The sequence below is a fragment of the Rhinoderma darwinii genome, chromosome 2, assembly GCF_050947455.1.
Source record: "Rhinoderma darwinii isolate aRhiDar2 chromosome 2, aRhiDar2.hap1, whole genome shotgun sequence".
NCBI classification, from domain to species: domain Eukaryota; kingdom Metazoa; phylum Chordata; class Amphibia; order Anura; family Rhinodermatidae; genus Rhinoderma; species Rhinoderma darwinii.
The window spans coordinates 296,777,861-296,797,709 of NC_134688.1; the positions used below are offsets into that span (position 1 = coordinate 296,777,861).

A 19,849-nucleotide genomic window follows, 5' to 3' on the forward strand; every position below is an offset into this window, starting at 1 on the left:
GCAAAAAACCTGTGGGGTTAAAATGCTCAGTATACAACTAGATAAATTCCTTGAGGGGTCTAGTTTCCAAAATGGGGTCACTTTTTGGGGGTTTCCACTGTTTAGGCACCACAAGACCTCTTCAAACCAGACATGGAGCCTAAAATATATTGTAATAAAAAGGAGGCCTCAAAATCCACCAGGTGCTCCTTTGCTTCTGAGGCCGGTGTTTCAGTCCATTGGGACACTAGGACCATATGTGGGATATTTCTAAAAACTGCAGAATCTGGGCAATAAGTATTGAGTTGCGTTTCTCTGGTAAAACCTTCTGTGTTACAGAATTTTTTCTATTACAAATGAATTTCTGCAAAAAAAATTACATTTGTAAATTTCACTTCTACATTGCTTTAGTTCCTGTGAAATGTCTAAAGGGTTAAGAAACTTCCTGAATGCTGTTTTGAATACTTTGAGGGGTGAAGTTTTTAAAATGGGGTGAATTATGGGGAGTTTCTAATATATAAGGCCCTCAAAGCCACTTCAGAAGTGAACTGGTCCCTGAAAAAATAGGTTTTGGAAATTTCTTGAAAATGTGAGAAATTGCTGCTAAAGTTCTAAGCCTTGTAACGTCCTATAAAAATAAAAGGATGCTCAAAAAACGATGCAAACATAAAGTAGACATATGGGAAATGTTAACTAGTAACTATTGTGTGTGGTATTAATATCTGTTTTGCAAGCAGATACATTCAAATTTAGAAAAATGCAATTTTTTGCAAATTTTCTATAAATTTTGGTGTTTTTCACAAATAAATATTGAATTTATCGACCAAATTTTTTTACAGACGTAAAGTACAATATGTCACGAGAAAACAATCTCAGAATCGCTTGGATAGGTAAAAGCATTCCGGAGTTATTACCACATAAAGTGACACATGTCAGATTTGAAAAAATCGCCTGCGTCCACAAGGCCAAAACAGGCTGTGTCCTGAAGGGGTTAAAAACAGCAATGAAAATTCAAACTCCCGGTATCATCTTATACTCCAAATGAAGACCCTTTGGCTGTAAAGTGTCCAGCTCATAGATCCATCGTAATACCTTTCTTTTAAGCATCCTCTGTCTATCTCCTCCCCTTCTAAGTATTGGAACACAGTCCATTATTCTGAATCTTAATTGACTTAGTTGATGTTTTTTTTTAAATAAAATGTTTAGGTAATGGTAACTCTATAATTTTTTTCCTGATGGTACTTTTAGGTCAACACTATCATGTAAATGACAAAATCAGAATTACACATAAATCTATGTCTGATATTAAAAGTTTTCCCAGTGTATGAATGCTGAAACTTATCCCCCTTTAAAATGTTATTGCAATTACAACAGTTCAGACAAGGAAAATTTCCATTTTTGGGAGGGCAAAGGAACATCTGTGTATCCTTCTTTTTACTTCCTACATCTGACTTAACCAGTGAATCTTTGATGTTCCTAGTTCTCCGATAGGACATAATGGTTGGTGCACCTAATGCAGCAATCTCGCTATGTCCTTTGGACACTATTGGCCATTTTTTCCCCAAAATATTAGTAATGCGGCCACTCAGGCTTCCAAATGTTGATATAAATGGTATTCGTTCATCTTGTTTAACTTCGCCTTTCAATTCTAATGGTTCAGATTTAAGTCTGTCTCTATGTTTTTGTACGAGGCCCCTAGTATACCCCCTTTTTTAAAACTTATTACACATTTGTGTTAGTCTAACCTGTTTCTGTGTTGTATCGGACACAATTCTATCTACTCGTAATAGTTGACTCCATGGGAGAGACTCTACCATGTGTCTAGGATGATTACTATTATATAGAAGAAGTTTGTTCCTATCCGTTGATTTAACAAATAAATCTGTTGTGAACGACCAATCGTACCAGTGTAGCCAGGAACTGCAAATCATGGTCTGAGCAAACCATAGTGAATTTCAGTGCTGGGACATGACTGTTTAATTCCAAAAGAAATTTGTTTGGAGACAACCTGATGACAAAAATGTAATCAATAAATCTCCACCAGCAGTGGATGTGACCCATATGAATGGAGGTGTAGACGTACTCATCCCCAAAGGCGGACATAAAGATGTTAGCATACGTTGGGGCCACATTGAATCCCATCGCAGTCCCCCTACGCTGTAAAAAGAATTGGTCACCAAAGAGGAAATAATTACTCCTTAGTACCAACTCCAACAGCTTGAAGACGAAGCTTCCACACCCTGGGCCACATCCAGTGCTGGCAGGACAATTTTGCACCGCCCTTAGACCCGTATCATGTTCAATACTAGTGTATAGTGCCACAATATCAAATGATACAAGTAATAATGAACCACTAGAGTCAATGTTCTTCAACCTACTCAGAAAGTCAGTCGCGTCCTTAATGTAGGACGGTGCCCTTATAGCAAAATCGCTCAAAACTTTGTCTAAAAAAATGGCAATATTATTGAAAATTGAACCTCTCCCCGACACAATTGGTCTTCCTGGGGGGGGCATATACATTTTTAGAAATGTTTGGGAATGTAACGTCTGTAGTCGCTGACCACAAACTCTTTCCATCTGGTCGACGCCCTTCTCTCCAGAGATGTCTGCACATGCGGTCATCCTGTTCCACAGTGACCACCAGGGTGCGCTCGCGAGCTCAGTCCAGCCTTGGAGCCAGAGCGCACACAGGTGTCAGATTGAGCTGATTGCTCCCAGAGCACCCTGGACTATAAGGGCTCTGCCCCTTCCTGGCTTGCCTGAGCCTTGTTGTCGTTATCCTAGTATGTATATGCAAATGGTCTCCTAAGTATTTTCCAGTTCCCAGTGTTCCCTGTTCCTGCTACCTGTAACCTGTATCCCGTGCTATCCTGGTCAAGTGCCGTGTTGAGCTGAAGTCATGCTGTGCTGTGTTCCATGCCTGTCCTGCTACACCACGCCTGTCGCCTGCCTGCTGCCTAGTTCCAGCCGAGCCTGTCTTGCTACTGTCTGAGCTACCACAGGTACAGTACACGAATTATAGACTGTGACCTGTGTCCTGTTGGCCAGCTGCCATACCGTCAAGATGGTACGGCCCAGTGGGTCCACATACCCAACGTGACAGGGAGTGTATACAACAATGGAGTGATAGGCTCCTCTACCCTTAAAAAATTACCCAATTGTTGGTCAATAATGTTTTGTTCCACCGCAATATCAATAATCTCCTTGATCTCCCTGAGTAGGTCAAACTTTGGGTCTCTAGGTAATAGCCGATACACTTCAGTGTCTGCTAATTGTCTACATATCACTGATTCATACTTATTGCTATCCATAATAACTGTGGCTCTGCCCTTATTGGCCTGTTTTATAGTAATTTACTTATTATTCATAAGTTCTCTTAGGGCTTTACTGTCCTTTATCGATAGATTAGAATTAATCTTTGCATCTTCACTAGTATTATCTTTCAACATCCCAATCTCATTTAACACAATTTTAGTTAATATCTCAATCACTGGACTGGAGCAAGGCACATATGTGCTGATTGGTCTAAGACCTAATTTATTAGCCTGGAATCTACAAATCAGAATTTACCTTATCATAAATAATATTATCCTTCTCTTTAGCAAACAACACTTTTAAATTCAGACGTGTAAAAAAAAATTTGAGATCCAAATAGAATTGGAACCAATCGATATTAGTATCAGGGCAAAACGACAGTCCCCTCTGTAATAACAGTAGTTGATCAGCTGAGAGATCTCTGGAAGATATATTTACCACTATGTTTTTGCTCTCTGAGGATTCCTCCTCATCGAGGTCTCGATTTTGGACGAAATTGTCCTCTTACGCTGCCGCTGGTGCCCTTGTCCCAGAAAACTTGCAGTCCCAGGTTTGCTTGATTTTCTACGTCGCTGTGAAAAAAAACGTGTGAATTGCTATTTTGCCAATTATAAATTTTACCATTCCGATAATCTTCCAAATCACGATGCCATTTATCTCTTTTAGTCTTCTCAAATTCCGATTTCACTCTGTCCAAATTGGAAGAGTTTCTCCTTTAGGGAACTGAAGGTCTGTTCAGTAGAGGATTGAATAATTAATGTTTCAATATCTTTCAATTTTGTATTCAACAATAACATTTTCAACTGTAAATATTCCACATTTAGAAGGATTAAGTCAAACGCATATTTAATTGATATGTGTTCGAACTTTGTGCAAACATATTCATTATTTGGTTAGAGATTTGGCCGTAGATGTGATCTAAGCCCCCTAGGGATCCTGTGCGCTTTATAGTTGTCACGATCACAGGGTATGTGGACCCACTAGGCCGCTCCGCCATAGTGAAGAGGCAGCTGGCCTAGTCACAGTCTATACAAACGTCTATAGCAGTTCGCAGGTCCGGCCTTAGCTTGAATGGCGCCCTGTGCGGGACTCTCTATTGCCACCCCCTACACAAACCAAAAATTAACCACAAATATATACACGCTGGAACATATATACTGTTCATACATAAAGACAGATAGTTAGACATACAGGCAAATATACATACACACATTCTGGAATATATACATACAGGTAAATATATGGACATACAGACACATATACACACACACACACACACACACACACACACACACACACACACACACACACACACCGGCAGATAAATACACAGACGGGGACATATACAAATACATAAAAGGCACATATATACAAGCACAAAGACACATTCACAAACAGACCCATATATACCCAGTACAGATAATTTTGAAGATTTCATGTGCAGCCCTATGTAACACCACAGATAACACACAGTAATAACTGAGTACAGATAATGTAGTAGTGTTACCTGCAGTCCTATGTAACACCACAGATAACACAGTGGTAACTCTGAATACAGATAATGTAGTAGATGTGACCTGTAGCCCTATGTAACACCACAGATAATACACAGTGATAACTCTCTGAGTACAGATAATGTAGTAGTGTTACCTGCAGTCCTATGTAACACAACATGTAACACAGTGATAACTTTCTGAGTACAGATAATGTAGTGGATGTTGTCACGATGCGGGGTGTGGACCCACTGGACCGTACCGCCTAGCGGAACGGCAGCTGACCAAACAGGTAAGTACAGAGTCTATAGTCCAGAGAGGGTACCTGTGGGAACTTGGACAGAAGTAAGGCAGGCTCGGCTGGGACCAGGCGGCAGGTAGACGTCAGGCGTGGCGTAGTAGAACAGGCGTGGTATGCAGCACAACACGACAACAGCTCAGCACGGTACTAGATCTGGATAGCACGGGAAACAGGATACAGGAACAGGACACTTGGAAAATGGAAGACACTAGGGGACCATTAGCAAGAAAAACTTTGGGTAACAAACAACGCACAGGCAAAGAACAAGAGGGCAGGGCACTTTATATAGCCCAGTAGCATTCTGGGCTTGATTGCAGACTTTCTGCAATTATGCGCACTGGCCCTTTAAGACCGTGCACGCGCGGGCGGGCGGGCGCGCGCACCCTCCAGGAGACAGTATCGATACCAGGAGGTGAGTGCCGGCGCCTCACTGGGGGAATATGCAGTAGAGAGCACACATGTCCGTGGCCACGGCCGTCGAGGGGTAAGTCAGAACGAGGGGCCGTGGCTATAGACGTAACAGTATCCCCCCTCTTACGCCCCCTCTTCTTGGGACCAGAGCGGGAGAGAAACTTCCTCACAAGGACAGGGGCATTGATGTTCTCCTCTGGCTCCCAAGACCTCTCTTCTGGACCGAACCCCCTCCAATCCACATGGTGGCCAGAATCTCCCTTACTTCGAAGGTCCCGGACGAGCCGCCAGGAGCCACTACGTAAATAGGAGTCCTGGAGCAGCGGTTCAGGACCACGGGCTTCAGCAAGGAGACATGGAAGGAGTTAGGGATCTTGAGGGTAGGAGGCAACCGCAGCTTGTAAGACACCGGGTTAATCTATAGCAGGATTTCGAAGGGTCCGAGGAACCTAGGGGCAAATTTGCGGGACGGCACCCTCAGCTGGATATTCTTAGAAGACAACAAGACCTTCGTACCTGGAAGAAACTGAGGAGCCCGTGTTCTTGTATCTGCCTTTCTCTTCATGCGGTCCACCACCAGCAGGATAGAAGATCGGGTCTGTTGTCATATTTGCAGAAAGTCCCTGAAGGTAGCATTAGCTGCAGGCACCTGGGACATAATAGAGACAGGAAGAGGTATACGAGGATGTTGGCCGTAGACGATGAAGAATGGACTGGACGTGGTGGGCTCACTAGTGTGGTTATTATAGGAGAACTCTGCCCACGGGAGCAGCTACACCCAGTCATCGTGCCGTCTGGAAACAAAGTGACACAGATAGTTCTCCATAATCTGGTTAACCCTCTCAACTTGCCCATTGGATTGGGAATGATAGAGAAGTCCAACTTTACACCGAGGAGACCGAAGAGTGCTCTCCAAAGCTTTGAGGTGAACTGGACCCCTCGGTCCGAGACAATATGCAGAGGCAAGCCGTGCAGACGGAAGATGTGTTGAATGAAGTGGTCGGCCAATTTCTCAGCAGAAGGCAGAACAGTCAAGGGGACAAAATGAGCCATCTTAGAAAATCGATCCACCACCACCCAGCTCACACTGCAACCCGCAGAGGAAGCGTCCACCTCTAAAGAAAACTGTAGGGATACATCAGGGTGGTGAAGAATAGAGGCTGACGTGAAGGCTTTTTTTAAGGGGGCAGGAGGCAGTGGCACCCGGGCCCACTGAGGTGGTGGGGCTCAGGGCTGGTCCCCCAGCAGTGGCATGTCCCGGTTTTAACTGTATCTGTTTCCTCAGGACGCAGATACAGTTGAATCTAATGCTGGAGAAGGGAGCTAACGGCACCTTGCTCCAGCACTCACTATGTAATACTAGAAGTGAGCAGCTCGACGAGGACAGGCGCAATGTATTGACATAATCGTGCTTGTCTGCACAAAGCCACACACTGCACAGAGCGAAGGAGCAGAGGGATCTCCTCCACCCATCGTGGGAGCGGAGATAGGTTAGGTAAATATTTATTTCATTTTTTTATTTCATTAGGCACTATGGGGAATTACACTGTGTGGTGGCAGCTAAGGGGGCATTATACTGAGTATGGGGGGCCGCAATGTGGAAATATACTGTATTGGGGCAGTTTGGGGGCATTATACTGTGTAGGGGCAGCTATGGGGACATTATACCATATGGGGCAGCTATGGGGGCATTATACTGTAGGGAGGCAGCTAGGGGGCATTGTACTGTTTGGGGGCAGCAATCTGGGCATTATACTGCATGTGAGCATCTGGTTAAGCATTATACTGTATGGGGCATTATATTGTATGAGGCAGCTATGGGGCATTATACTGTATGGGGCAGCTATGGGGGCATTATACTGTTTGGGGCAGCTATGAGGGCATTATACTGTATGTGGGCAGGTATGGGGCGTTATACTGTATGTGGGCAGCTATGGGCCGTATACTGTATGTGGGCAGCTATGGGCCTTATACTGTATGTGGGCAGCTATGGGGCATTATACTGGGTGGTGGCAGCTATGGGGCATTATACTGTATGGTGGCAGCTATGGGCATTATACTGTGTGGGGGCAGCTATGGGGGTTATTATACTGTGTGGGGGGCACTAAGGGGTCATTTTAATATGTGGGAGTTACTAAGAGGTTATCATACTGTGCGGGGGCAGCTGTGGGAGCATTATTCTGTGTGGGGGCAACCATAGGGGCCTTATATTGTGTGGGGGCAGCTATAGGGGCATTATCCTGTGTGGGGGCAGATATAAGGGCATTATATACTGTGTGGGGCCACTAAAGGGTCATTATACTGTGTGGGGGACCAACTGTTTTGGGGCCTACTCAGATGTGTTTCGCCCCCGCTGTAATAAAACCCGAGCTATGCCTCTGCCCCATTTCTTCGATGAGTTTTTATGATGTCCACAGGATCCCCTTTTGCTAGATGTTTTTTCCCTCTATCACACCATTCTCAGTATACTCTTGACACCGTTGCACTTGAAAACCCAAATACACACGCAAAACAAAAGCAGCAAAAACGTGAAAAAAATGTCACAGGAGACATTTTTGTTGTATAGTACACTGGGTGAACGAAAGACGTTGAAGCATAAGGGGGTCAATTGTGACTTTATTAGCCAAGGGCCCACGTAAACATGGAGCCAGCCCTGACATCACAGGTGGGTTATAGTCAGGTGAGTTGCTGTGGCATGAGAACTCTTTTAGATAAGCAACTGTAACATCACAATTGGGTTTTAGTCAGTTGGAAACTAAGGCTGGGTTCACACGACCTATTTTCAGACGTAAACGAGGCGTATTATGCCTCATTTACGTCTGAAAATAGGGCTACAATACGTCGGCAAACATCTGCCCATTCATTTGAATGGGTTTGCCGACGTACTGTGCAGACGACCTGTCATTTACGCGTAAATTGACTGCCTCGTCAAAGAAGTGCAGGGCACTTCTTTGCAACGTAATTTGAGCCGTTCTTCATTGAAGTCAATGAAGAGCAGCTCAAGATTTACGAGCGTCACAGACGCCTCGCATATTACGAGGAGCTTTTACGTCTGAAACGAGGCAGCTGTTTTCTCCTGAAAACAGTCTGTCTTTTCAGACGTAAAAGCCTCTCATCGTGTGCACATACCCTTAGGAGCCCATATACTGTTTTTGCACAGGGGCCCTCTGCTCTTGGTGTTCTCCCCTGTGCAATTAGCCATGTGTAGCAAAACCTCTGCAATAAATAATTCGATTTATGTACATTTTTTACTTTTACACGTTAGGGTATGTGCACACACACTAATTACGTCCGTAATTGACGGACGTATTTCGGCCGCAAGTCCCGGACCGAACACAGTGCAGGGAGCCGGGCTCCTAGCATCTTACTTATGTACGATGCTAGGAGTCCCTGCTTCGCTGCAGGACAACTGTCCCGTACTGTAATCATGTTTTCAGTACGGGACAGTTGTCCTGCAGCGAGGCAGGGACTCCTAGCATCGTACATAACTATGATGCTAGGAGCCCGGCTCCCTGCACTGTGTTCGGTCCGGGACTTGCGACCGAAATACGTACGTCAATTACGGACGTAATTAGTGTGTGTGCACATACCCTTAGATTACTACATAATTTCTGACTACTGCTACTCTTGCCCTATATCTTCCACACAGAATTTTTTTAATTAAGGGTAACCTTATCAGTTGTTTATAGATGTGAAAAAAGCCCTGATCTTGAACTGAAGGCATCTGTCAGCTTCAGAGATATTACTGTACACATAGTTTGAGCAGACAGCTCTGTGCAGATTTTTTCTGGAGCATGTGAATGGGGTTACAAAATTCTCATTCACTTGCATTGGAGGCGGATTGTGAGCAGATTTAATGCAGATTTCAGTGTGGACACATAGTCTTACTGGGAGAACACGCCAACAGGAGTTGGTGTCCCCGGACTAAGGCGTTTTTCGGCGAAACGCGTGTCGGGTGTGACGCCAGACAACAGTGTGATACTGTATGGGTAAGCTACTCATCTAGCTGCATGTGTACTTTATATTAATGACCTGTGCAAATTAGGTGCCAAGTTGCACCAATGGTTACAACTATATACCATTAACTGGGACCTTGCATAGTCCTTTTGATAAATATATACCTTCTGATGGTTTCCAGGTGTTAGTAATTCATCTATTTATTTATGCACTCTGGTACCATTCATTTCATGCATATGCTACAATATTAGCCCCAATATATACATGTGTCTGGCCTCCTTTTCTTCCACACTGTGGTAGTCATCCTCGTCTTTTAACATGTGAGCAATCATATTTATTGTTGTCTTGTTATGTACTAGTAAAAATTAAAAAATTTCAAAATAGTTCGGTTTTGACTCCATTTTTTAGGTTGTTGCTCTCTAAGGGTATGTTCACACAACTTATTTTCAGTCGTTTTTCGGGCCATAAACTTCCTGCAAAAACAGCTCAAAAAACTAAAGCCGAATGCTTGATTTCAATGGGATAAACGGCGCTTCGCTCCGATGGGGCGTCTTTTTACGCGGCCGTTTGAAAAAACGGCGCATAACAAAACACCCCGTAAAAAGAAGTGCATGTCACTTCTTGAGCCATGTTTCATTGTGTTAATAGAAAAACAGCTCTAAAAACGGGTTGCAAAAAAACGCCTCAAAAAACATGTGTGGTTTCAAAAAGGGCTGAAAATCTTTCTCTTGAAAACAGCTCCGTATTTTACAGCCGGTTTTACTTTAGCGTGTGAACATACCCCAATTCTCAGTTGTCTCAAAGCTAGTAGGTGGAGCCTAACTGCTATCATGTCTTCAGCAGCGTGCCAGACATTATACAGCAGTAATGCGCAGCGTAGCTGTGAATCCAGCACTGGGGCCAGATAGAATACTTGCTAGTAGTGTTTTTTTTAAGAGCAATCACAGCAAATATTTGTCCTAGACACTATCTCGCAAACGCAGAGCGGAAACTTTTATTTTTTAGATCGGCCATTACCTATTGGATCAATCCAATAGGTAACAGCCCATATTAAAGAGGTATTCCCATAATCTACCATTATTCCTCCATACACACATATGACAGTCTATTCTGAAAAGTTAGGTACATCTCATCAGGGCAACCCCTGTCCATATGCCCTATTAGGGCACATTTATGTCATTCAGTCCCCCATTCTGGCAGATTCGGCCCGTTACATAGAAAGCTATTTATTTGATTGCCCGCTATGTAAATACCACATTCCCCTGCTAAGCTGAAAGACTAGCGAGTGACCGTAGGGCAGAAATTTTTTTTAGACTACCCGTCAGTGAAGAACACTACACCCTGACATGGCTGATAACAGGGAACAATAGATTGAATTGAACTGCACAGCAAATGTAGAAAGCATAGACTTCAGTCTTAGCGGCCATCAAACGGCTGAAATATGTCGTGTACCAGGAACACTGGTGGAAGTGAATTTCCCATAACAACATATAAGCGAGTGTTCACACATCACAGTTATATATATATTACGCCCCACGATTCTTTCGTCAGCGCTGTCATTAGAACATTGACCAGCTGTCGCCGGCTGACAGCGCAGAATAATGACGCAATTGAACGTCGACCCCGGCAATCTCGGAAGTGACTGTTTGTTGCCATAGCAAATAGCCGTCTGTGGGAAACATGGCGTCTGATGAAGGTGGACATTTGGTAGCGATGCCGCATGGCAGATGGGCACCGGGTGCTTCACATCACTTGACCGCTTTACCTATGGGTGGTTTGGATACGTACACGCAGCCGGATCCTGTGCAAGATTTTCACCGGCATCTGAACAAGCTGTACAGCCTGCAGCCGTCTGACTCGGAGAACTTCCGCACGGAGATTAACCTTGTGCTGGACCAGCTCATATCCCAGGAGTACACGCAGGGAGGCCCGGGCATCAGGGAAGAGGTGCGCGCCCACATGATAATGTACAAGTATATGCATACAATGAGTGCTCTGCCCATTATACAGGCGCCGAGCTCCGTCTGCTGCTCATATACTTACATAATTTCTAGTTGAAGATAAGGATTTCATTCACATAAGAGCCAGTATGAAACATTGAGGTTATTCGTACTAACCTATTTATTACTAGTCATCAGCACCACATAAGAGAAATAATGGGCCAGTTTGCTAAAGCTTGGCATACCTCCTGCCAACACGTGCCATCACTACCAAGGGGTGTATATATGTGGTGAATCATATTGATTTTTTTCTTTTATAATAAGTGTTTGTATGCGGAGCTGTCCGGTGTTTCTTGGGCCACATTTTACAATTATTATTAAATCAGTGGTTGTAATACCAAATATTAAAGGGGTAAACCCGGGACAAACAATTGTAAAAATTGCTTTGCGTTCATATTTTTATGTAAGAAGAAGTCACTTACTAATATACTTTAATTAAAAATTCGGTACTAAATGGTGCCGTTCCAACCCAGTGAACTGTTCCCGGAAGTGCTGGAGCTTTTCTAATATTGATGACACGACGACGCGGCCCCACGTGACTGAGAGTTTGCTTCCTGTGCTATTCATGTTGGCATGTTATCAATGGCATGACCGCAAGGGGCAGTCACATTGCTTATTTCTGGAGTCCCCGAGCAGAGCATCAGCTAGCACTTTGCTCAGGACTCCAGCACTGCTCCCGACATTTGGGCATTGGCTTCAGGGGTTTCCTATAGCTGGAGTTCCCGAGCAGATCATCAGCTGATGCTCTGCCTGGGGACTCCAGCACTGCTGCCAACGTCACTGTCCATATATGGACAGCGACATATATGGGCAGTGCTGGAGTCCCCGGGCAGAGCATCAGCTGATGATCTGCTCGGGAACTCCAGCTATAGGAAACCCCTGAAGCCAATGCCCAAATGTCGGGAGCAGTGCTGGAGTCCTGAGCAAAGTGCTAGCAAATTCTCTACTCGTGGACTCCAGCAATAGGCAATGTGACTGCTGCTTGCGGTCATGCCATTGATAACACACCGACACGAACAGCACAGGAAGCAATCCCTCAGTCACGTGGGGCCGCGTCATCAATATTAGAAAAGCTCCAGCACTTCCGGGAACAGTTCACCGGGTTCACACCGCTCAATCCACGGAAAAATAAAAAAGTTATGGCTTTTAGAATATGGAAATTATATATTTTTTTCTAACAAATAGTTTTGTCTTTGTAAAACATTAAAAAAATATATAAATATCGCCCTAATCGTATTGACCAGCAGAATAAAGTACATTTATCGTTTTTACCACATGCCACTCTATTGATGGAAAAATAAAAAAGTTATGGCTCATAGAAGGCAGTGAGTGAAAAATTGGGGGGAAAAAAAATGGTCAGTAGGCTACACAATTATGGGGGAGACTGCTGACTTGACAGTTGTCTAGAATGCAGTCATTGACACGCTCCATAAGGAGGGCAAGCCAAAAAAGGACATTGCTAAAGAAAATGGCTGTTCACAGAGTGCTGTATCCAGGCATATCAATGGAAAGCTGAGAGGAAGTAAAAAGTGGTAGAAAAAGCTGCACAAGCAACAGGGATAACCGCAGCCTCAAAAGGATTGTCAGGAATCTGGGAGATATTCACAAGGAGTGGACTGCGGCTGGAGTCAGTGCTTCAAGAGCCACCACTTACACACATATCCAGGACATGGGCTACAACTGCCGCATTCCTTGAGACAACGTCAGAAGCGTCTTACCTGGGCTAAGGAGAAAAAGGACTGGTCTGCTGCTCAGTGGTCCAAAGTCCTGTTTTCAGATGAAAGTAAATTTTGCATTTAATTCGGAAATGTGTTATATCAAGTCCAGAGTCAACGCAGCCGTCTAGCGGGAAATTTTAGAGCACTTCATGCTTCCCCCTGCTGACAATCTTTATGGAGATGTGGATTTCATTTTCCAGCAGGACTTGGCACCCGCACACACTGCCAAATGTACCAATACCTGGTTTAATAACCACAGTATCACTGTGCTTGATTGGCCAGCAAACTCGCCTGACCTAAACCCAATAGAAAATCTATGGGGTATTGTCAAGAGGAAGATGAGACACCAGACCCAACAATGCAGGCAAGCTGAAGGCCGCTATCACAACCTGGGCTTCCATAACACCTAGGCAGTGCCACAGGCTGATCGCCTCCATGCCACGCTGCATTGATGCAGTAATTCATGCAAAAGGAGCCCCGACCAAGTATTGAGTGCATATACTTTACATACTTTTCAGTAGGCCAACATTTCGGTATTAAAAATCATTCTTGAAATTGGGCTTATATAATCTAATTTTCTGAGACCCTAAATTTGGGTTTTCATGAACTGTTAGCCATAATCATCAACATTAAAAGAAAAAAGTGCTGGAAATAGATCAGTGTGTGTAATTAATCTATATAATATGAGTTTCACTTTTTTAATTTAATTACTGAAATTAACTTTTTGATATTCTAATTCATTGTGAAGGACTAGTATGTCATCAATGTCTGGTAGGTTCTGACATCTGCCCTGTCGTTCTTGGCAATGATGGAAATGGCAGTGATCGGACCACCACTGACCAGACATTAATGGCTCATATCAGTTTGATAGGTTTTTAGCCCCCTCAAAACAAAAAAGGTATCCAAATATAAACCTGTCAATATAGGTTAAAAGCACACTTTTTATCAAATTTTCTTTTTAAAGTCAGAATTCACAGAAAATAGTAATTTTTCCATAGTTTTTTATTTTATTTTTTATGGCGTTCACCGTGCGGGCTAAAAAATGTAATAGCTTTATAGTCGGGGTCGTTACGGACGTGGCGACACCAAATATGTGTACATTTTTTGCTTTGTTTAGTTTTTTTTAATAGTAAAGCATTTTGTAAGGGTGAAAGGTGGGTTTTTCTTTTTTTTTTTTTTTTTTATTACCTTTTATTAAACTTTTTTTTAACTTTTTAACTAGTCCTACTAGGGGAATTTGTTATAAAAGCGATTGGATGATCGCATATTACACTGCAATACTTGTGTATTACTGCCTGTCCGTTTAAAACGGACAGTCATCTGCTAGGCCATGCCTCTGGCATGACCTAGCAGGCATACACTACAGGCAGACCTGGGGGCCTTTATTAGGCCCCCGGCTGAATCAGAGAGACAGACAATCAGCGATCTTATCGTCGGGTGTCCGCGGGATGAGAGGGAGCTCCCTCCCTCTCCAAAACCACTCCGATGCAGCACTCGCTATTGAGCGCCGCATCTGAGGGATTAAACGGGTGAGATCGATACTAATATCGATCTAACTCGTTCGAGCAGGGATGCCCCCAGCCCTCCGCTACCTCTGGAAGCTGAGAGCAGGGAGATGTAACGGTTCCCTGCTAGGGATGTCACGATACCAGAATTTGGACTTCGATACCGATACTTAGTTTAGTAATGCGATTTCATACCAATTTGATACTTTGTCAACAGTAATAAAAATAAAAAAAAAAGTTCTTCCATTTTCTGATGCGAGGTGTGATGATGAATTTAACCTCCACGTGCCTCACATTAATAGTAATTAACCCCTTAACACCTTGTGCCTTACATTGATAAGTGATAGAAAGCAGTTTTTTTTTTTTTTTTTTTACAGCGTACACATTATAAATGATGCAAAAAAATGGCTGTGCAGGTTATTACAGCCGCGCCAATACTGAATGTGTGTGTTTTATGTATTGAGACTTATTTTAATGTTTATTGTAAAAAAAGGTGTATGTGTATTTTTTTAAATTTGACATTACTTTGTTTTTACTTTATTTTTTAAACTTTAACTCCTTAACGCCGAAGGACGGATATATCCGTCCTCAGCAGCTGCTAGTTCGCGCAGGAGGACGGATATATCCGTCCTGTGATCGCGCGGGTACTGCCACTGTACCCACGCGATCAGCGGCAGGAGCACGGCTGTTATACACAGCCTGGCTCCTGCTGCGCTTCGATTCCGGCAGTTTAACCCATTAAATGCCGCTGTCAATAGTGACAGCGGCATCTAATGTGTTTGACAGAGGGAGGGAGCTCCCTCTGTCACTCCATTGGCGCCCCCGCAAACAAATCGCGGGTCGCCGTCGGGTTTCCATGGCAGCGGGGGTCTAACAAAGACCCCCAGGTCTGTCTTCCGCAACTGCCTGTTAGGCGATGCCGTAGGCATGACCTAACAGGTTGCCTGTCAGTTTTACACTGACAGGCAATAATGCTTTGGTATACGAAGTATACCAAAGCATTATATATGCGATCGGCACATCGCATAGTGAAGTCCCCTGGTGGGACAAAAAAAAAAAAAGTAAAACAGTTAAATAAAGTTTGTGAAAAAAAAATAAAAAAAAATTACAGTCAAAGTCAAATAAAACTACTTTTTTGGCCCAAAAAGTGGTTTTATTTAGTAAAACGGTCAAAACAAATCACACATATGGTATCCCAGCGATCGTAACAACTTGACCAATAAAATGAACATATTAATGAAACCGCCGGATGAACGGCGTCCAAAGAAAACGCAAAAAACAACGTCAAAATTCTCTCTTTTCTCCCATTCCCCCCATAAAAAATAAAATAAAAGTTAATCTATAAGTCCTATGTACCCCAAAATACTACTAATGAAAACTACACATTGTCCCGCAAAAATCAAGCCCACATACGGCCACATCGACGGAAAAATAAAAACGTTACGGCTCTTGGAATGCGGCGATGCAAAAACAAGTAATTTTTTTCTAAAAGTCTTTTTATTGTGCAAACGTAGAAAAAACATATAAAACCTCTACATATTTGGTGTAATCGTGCCGACCCATAGAATAAAGTTAACATGTTTTTTACGCTGCATAGTAAACGGTGTAAATTTATAACGTGAAAATTAATGCTCGAATAGCTGCTTATTTTAAATACTCTCCTAAAATAAAGTTAATAAAAGTTAATCAATATGTTATAAGCATCTAAAAATGGTGCAATTACAAAATACAACTCGTCCCGCAAAAAACAAGCCCTTATACGGCTATGTCGACGGAATAAAAAAAAAGTTACGACTCTTGGAATGCGACCGTGAAAAAACAAAAAATAATCCTTGGTCATTAACGTGCAAAATGGCCTGGTCATTAAGGGGTTAATGTACTGGTATATATCTATATGCCAGTACATTAGCTTGTGGACTGATAGTACACAGGCAGTTGTTAGGACATACCTAAGTATGCCCTAACAGGATATATGGTAGGACATCCCTGGGGTCCTTCAATGGACCCTGGGCTGTCTGCCCATATATGGTATGTCCCTCAATCGCGTCACAGGAATTCCCTGTGACGCTATCCAAGGGGCATCCCCCCTTCGCATTTTCCCCTGAATGCTGCAGTTAGGTTTGATCACAGAATTCAGGAGAATAGCGGCGGAGATGAGGTTTCTCTGATCTTCGCCGTTATAGAGCGGGATTGCGGCTGTGTAATATAGTCATTGCCCCGCTCCTGACAGGAAGTGCGCGTGCGGTCCGCATGAGGTGATGCGGCCGGCGCTGCACTAATGAGCGGCGGTTCAGGCACTGAGGACAGAACAAGGGGGGTGTTTTGTAGTGCGCCCGCCATGTTCTCTCTTCAGTGCTGCCGCTCATTAGTACAGTGCTGGCCGCATCACCTCATGCTGACCGCGCACGCACTTCCTGTCAGGGGTGGGGCAATGACTGTATTACACAGATGTAGCCCCGCTCTCATACATTCATGTGTTACTATACTGAGCTGTGCGGCCGCACAGCTAAGTATCGAAATACATGAAATAACGGTATCGAACCGTTTGGGGATGCAGAGTATCGAAACAGTATCGAAGTTTCGATGCATTGTGCATCCCTGCTCTGTTTATTTATTCTGATGCAGCGCCGTGAAAAGGCTTATGCAGCAGAGTAAAGTTCACTAATGACCGCCGTGAAAAGGCGTATCGGCGGTCATTAAGGGGTTAAAAGGGAATATCACTTTTTTTTTTGTCATCTGCCATACATATAAGATAGCTGTCGGACGAATATTTGTTTAGCCAACAGCTATATACCCCCCCCCCCTCCGCATAAACATGTACTTGGTTCAGCCAAGTTTGCAGGTTTATTTCAATAGGGGAGGTAGACAAGTCACTGCCAGACACTTCTCACAGGGGCTTATCTCCTGGCAGAACTAAGGATCGGGCATGTTCATATCCAACAAAGCAATCCTCGTTTCTCCCTATATCTGCTTTTTCAGAACAGTCTTGAGGCTCCCACACTAAAGGCCAACTTACGATGGCCAATTATCGGGCAAACGAGCAGTCGCAGAACACTCGTTCCTGATAATTGCCCTGTGTCAACAGGGCAGCGATCAGGAGGTGAACCAGTAAACGCTCGTTCATCAGCTGATCGTATCGTTTTAAATTCTGAAAATGTCATTTCTTGATAGCACGTCTGCCTGTGTAAACAGGGAGATGTGCTGCCGACATGATAGTAATGTATGGGGACGAGCGATCGTAGTAACGAGTGCTTGTCCCCATACTAGCTCCCTGTGAAAGGAGTAAACAAGCGCCAATCAACTAGCTGTCTCGTTGATCGTCGCTCGTGTACACAGCCTAGGTCGGGCCGTGTAAATGTACCTTTAGATTGTCCATGGATCATACAACTAAAGAGGTCGTCTGGTTTTTATTTGATTCATTTATTTGTAGAATAGTAAATTGTACAGTTTTCTAATATACATGTATTAGACATTCTGCTCACATACATTCTTATAAAAAAAATAAAAATGGTTTTGCCCGTTTATTAGTTCATAGTAATGCATCCAGAGGATAACTGAATGGATTAAACATGGTGTCAGTCATGTGACCCACCACCCACACCTCATGTGACCACTGGCAGGTAACACTCTCCAGGTATCTAACGTTTTATTGGTGTTTTACGGAGAAGTATAAAGTATTTCTATATACAGCAGCATCTGTGTTGGAGATGCTCTTACATTCTCTTTAGGTTGTCGCGTGTGTGTGTGTTTTTGTATTATTATTATTTTTTTAACTTTATCAACATCGTCTAGAGCCAGGCTGCCATTTTATACTAGTTAGTCTTATTCACGTTGTCTGTGGATGCATTATATATATATATATATATATATATATATATTTACTGTATGTCCATCTAGTTCAGCCTAATCTTCTGCAAAACCCCATAACGCAAAAGAAAATTTTTCTCATTTTAGAAAAATAAATATCCCTCCCGACTCAGAATAAATCCCTGGATCAATAACCCATCTACAGTAATCTATTAACCATAATGAATTCACCATAACCATGTTGCTAATTCTAGGGGTCACGTGTCTGTGGTCACTGATCTATGGACTATACCATTCTACAGTACAGAGGCAGGGAGGTGCCTACTGTACTAGTATAAGAAAAATGTGTGCAGAAATTCTGATACAGGTATATTATGAACCGTGATTTCCTATTATATAAAAAAACAAACCAATAATTACAACTTCTGCCTCATGCACACGATCCGAGGAAAGATAGGACATGTTCTATCTTTCCTCGGATCGGAGACTCGGACCATTTTTCACTGACCCGATTCACCCGCTAAAGTGAATGGGTCCGTGAAGACTATCAGGTGCCACTCGGATGCCGTCAAAAACAACCCGAGTGGCACCGGTCGTGTCCACGAGGCATAAGGCTCTATTCACGCTGTGTTTTAGCCTTACATCAGAGATCTCCGGAGTATTTCCTGATGTATACAGTACCTCAGATGGAAGGCTCTGATGTACAGTATGTCTCTAGGTATACAGTGGCATGCATTGCCTATAGGGTCCTATAGTAAAAATACATCAGCAGGACAAATTCCTCTGGTAGAATCCAGGCTGTTCAGTTCAGAGCATTGCCTAAACTGGATACAATTCTATCCACTTCTCATCTGTGAGCAGGACTAGAAATGTTCCGCAGGGTTTGAAAGTAAAAAAAAGTTCATACGTACCCCGGCCGTTGTCTTGGTGATGCGTCCCTCTATTGACATCCAGTCTGACCTCCCTGGATAACACGGCTGTCCATGTGACTGCTGCAGCCTGTGATTGGCCTGTCATTGGCTGCAGCAGTCACATGGGATTAAACGTCATCCCGGGAGGCCGGACTGGAGGAGGAAGAAGAAGCGTTCTGGGTAAGTTAACTTTTAATACTATTAACTCCAGCGGTAGTCACTGCCGATCAGTTAACTTTTTCAGCACCCTGGACAGTGACTATCCCCTGACGTCGCCTAGCAACGCTCCCATAATTACCGGGTGCACTTACGTAGCCACCCGTAATTACGGGAGCCCCATAGTCTTCTATGGGCCTGCCCGTGCCGTTATTACGGCCTGAAATAAGACACGTTCTATATTTTTCAACGGCATGGGCACCTTCCTGTAAGCATACGTGAAGGTTCCCGTGGCC

The 19,849-nt window shown here is 43.5% G+C and overlaps 1 protein-coding gene and 1 long non-coding RNA gene across 2 annotated transcripts in view; one reads left to right on the forward strand and one right to left on the reverse strand.

Moving 5' to 3' along the window:
• The window catches only part of LOC142743093 (uncharacterized), an 18,848-nt gene extending 7,495 nt beyond the window's left edge, over positions 1–11,353 (reverse strand). The window contains exons 1-2 of the long non-coding RNA XR_012881495.1: positions 11,245–11,353; positions 3,733–3,866 (exon numbers count right to left, since the gene is read on the reverse strand). This is a non-coding gene — a long non-coding RNA (uncharacterized LOC142743093). The remainder of the gene's footprint in view (positions 1–3,732; positions 3,867–11,244) is intronic.
• HEATR6 (HEAT repeat containing 6) overlaps positions 11,006–19,849 on the forward strand; it is an 81,464-nt gene continuing 72,620 nt past the window's right edge. The window contains exon 1 of the mRNA XM_075853484.1: positions 11,006–11,403. Within this exon, the coding sequence (XP_075709599.1) occupies positions 11,137–11,403 (267 nt within the window). The 5' untranslated portion in view covers positions 11,006–11,136. The remainder of the gene's footprint in view (positions 11,404–19,849) is intronic.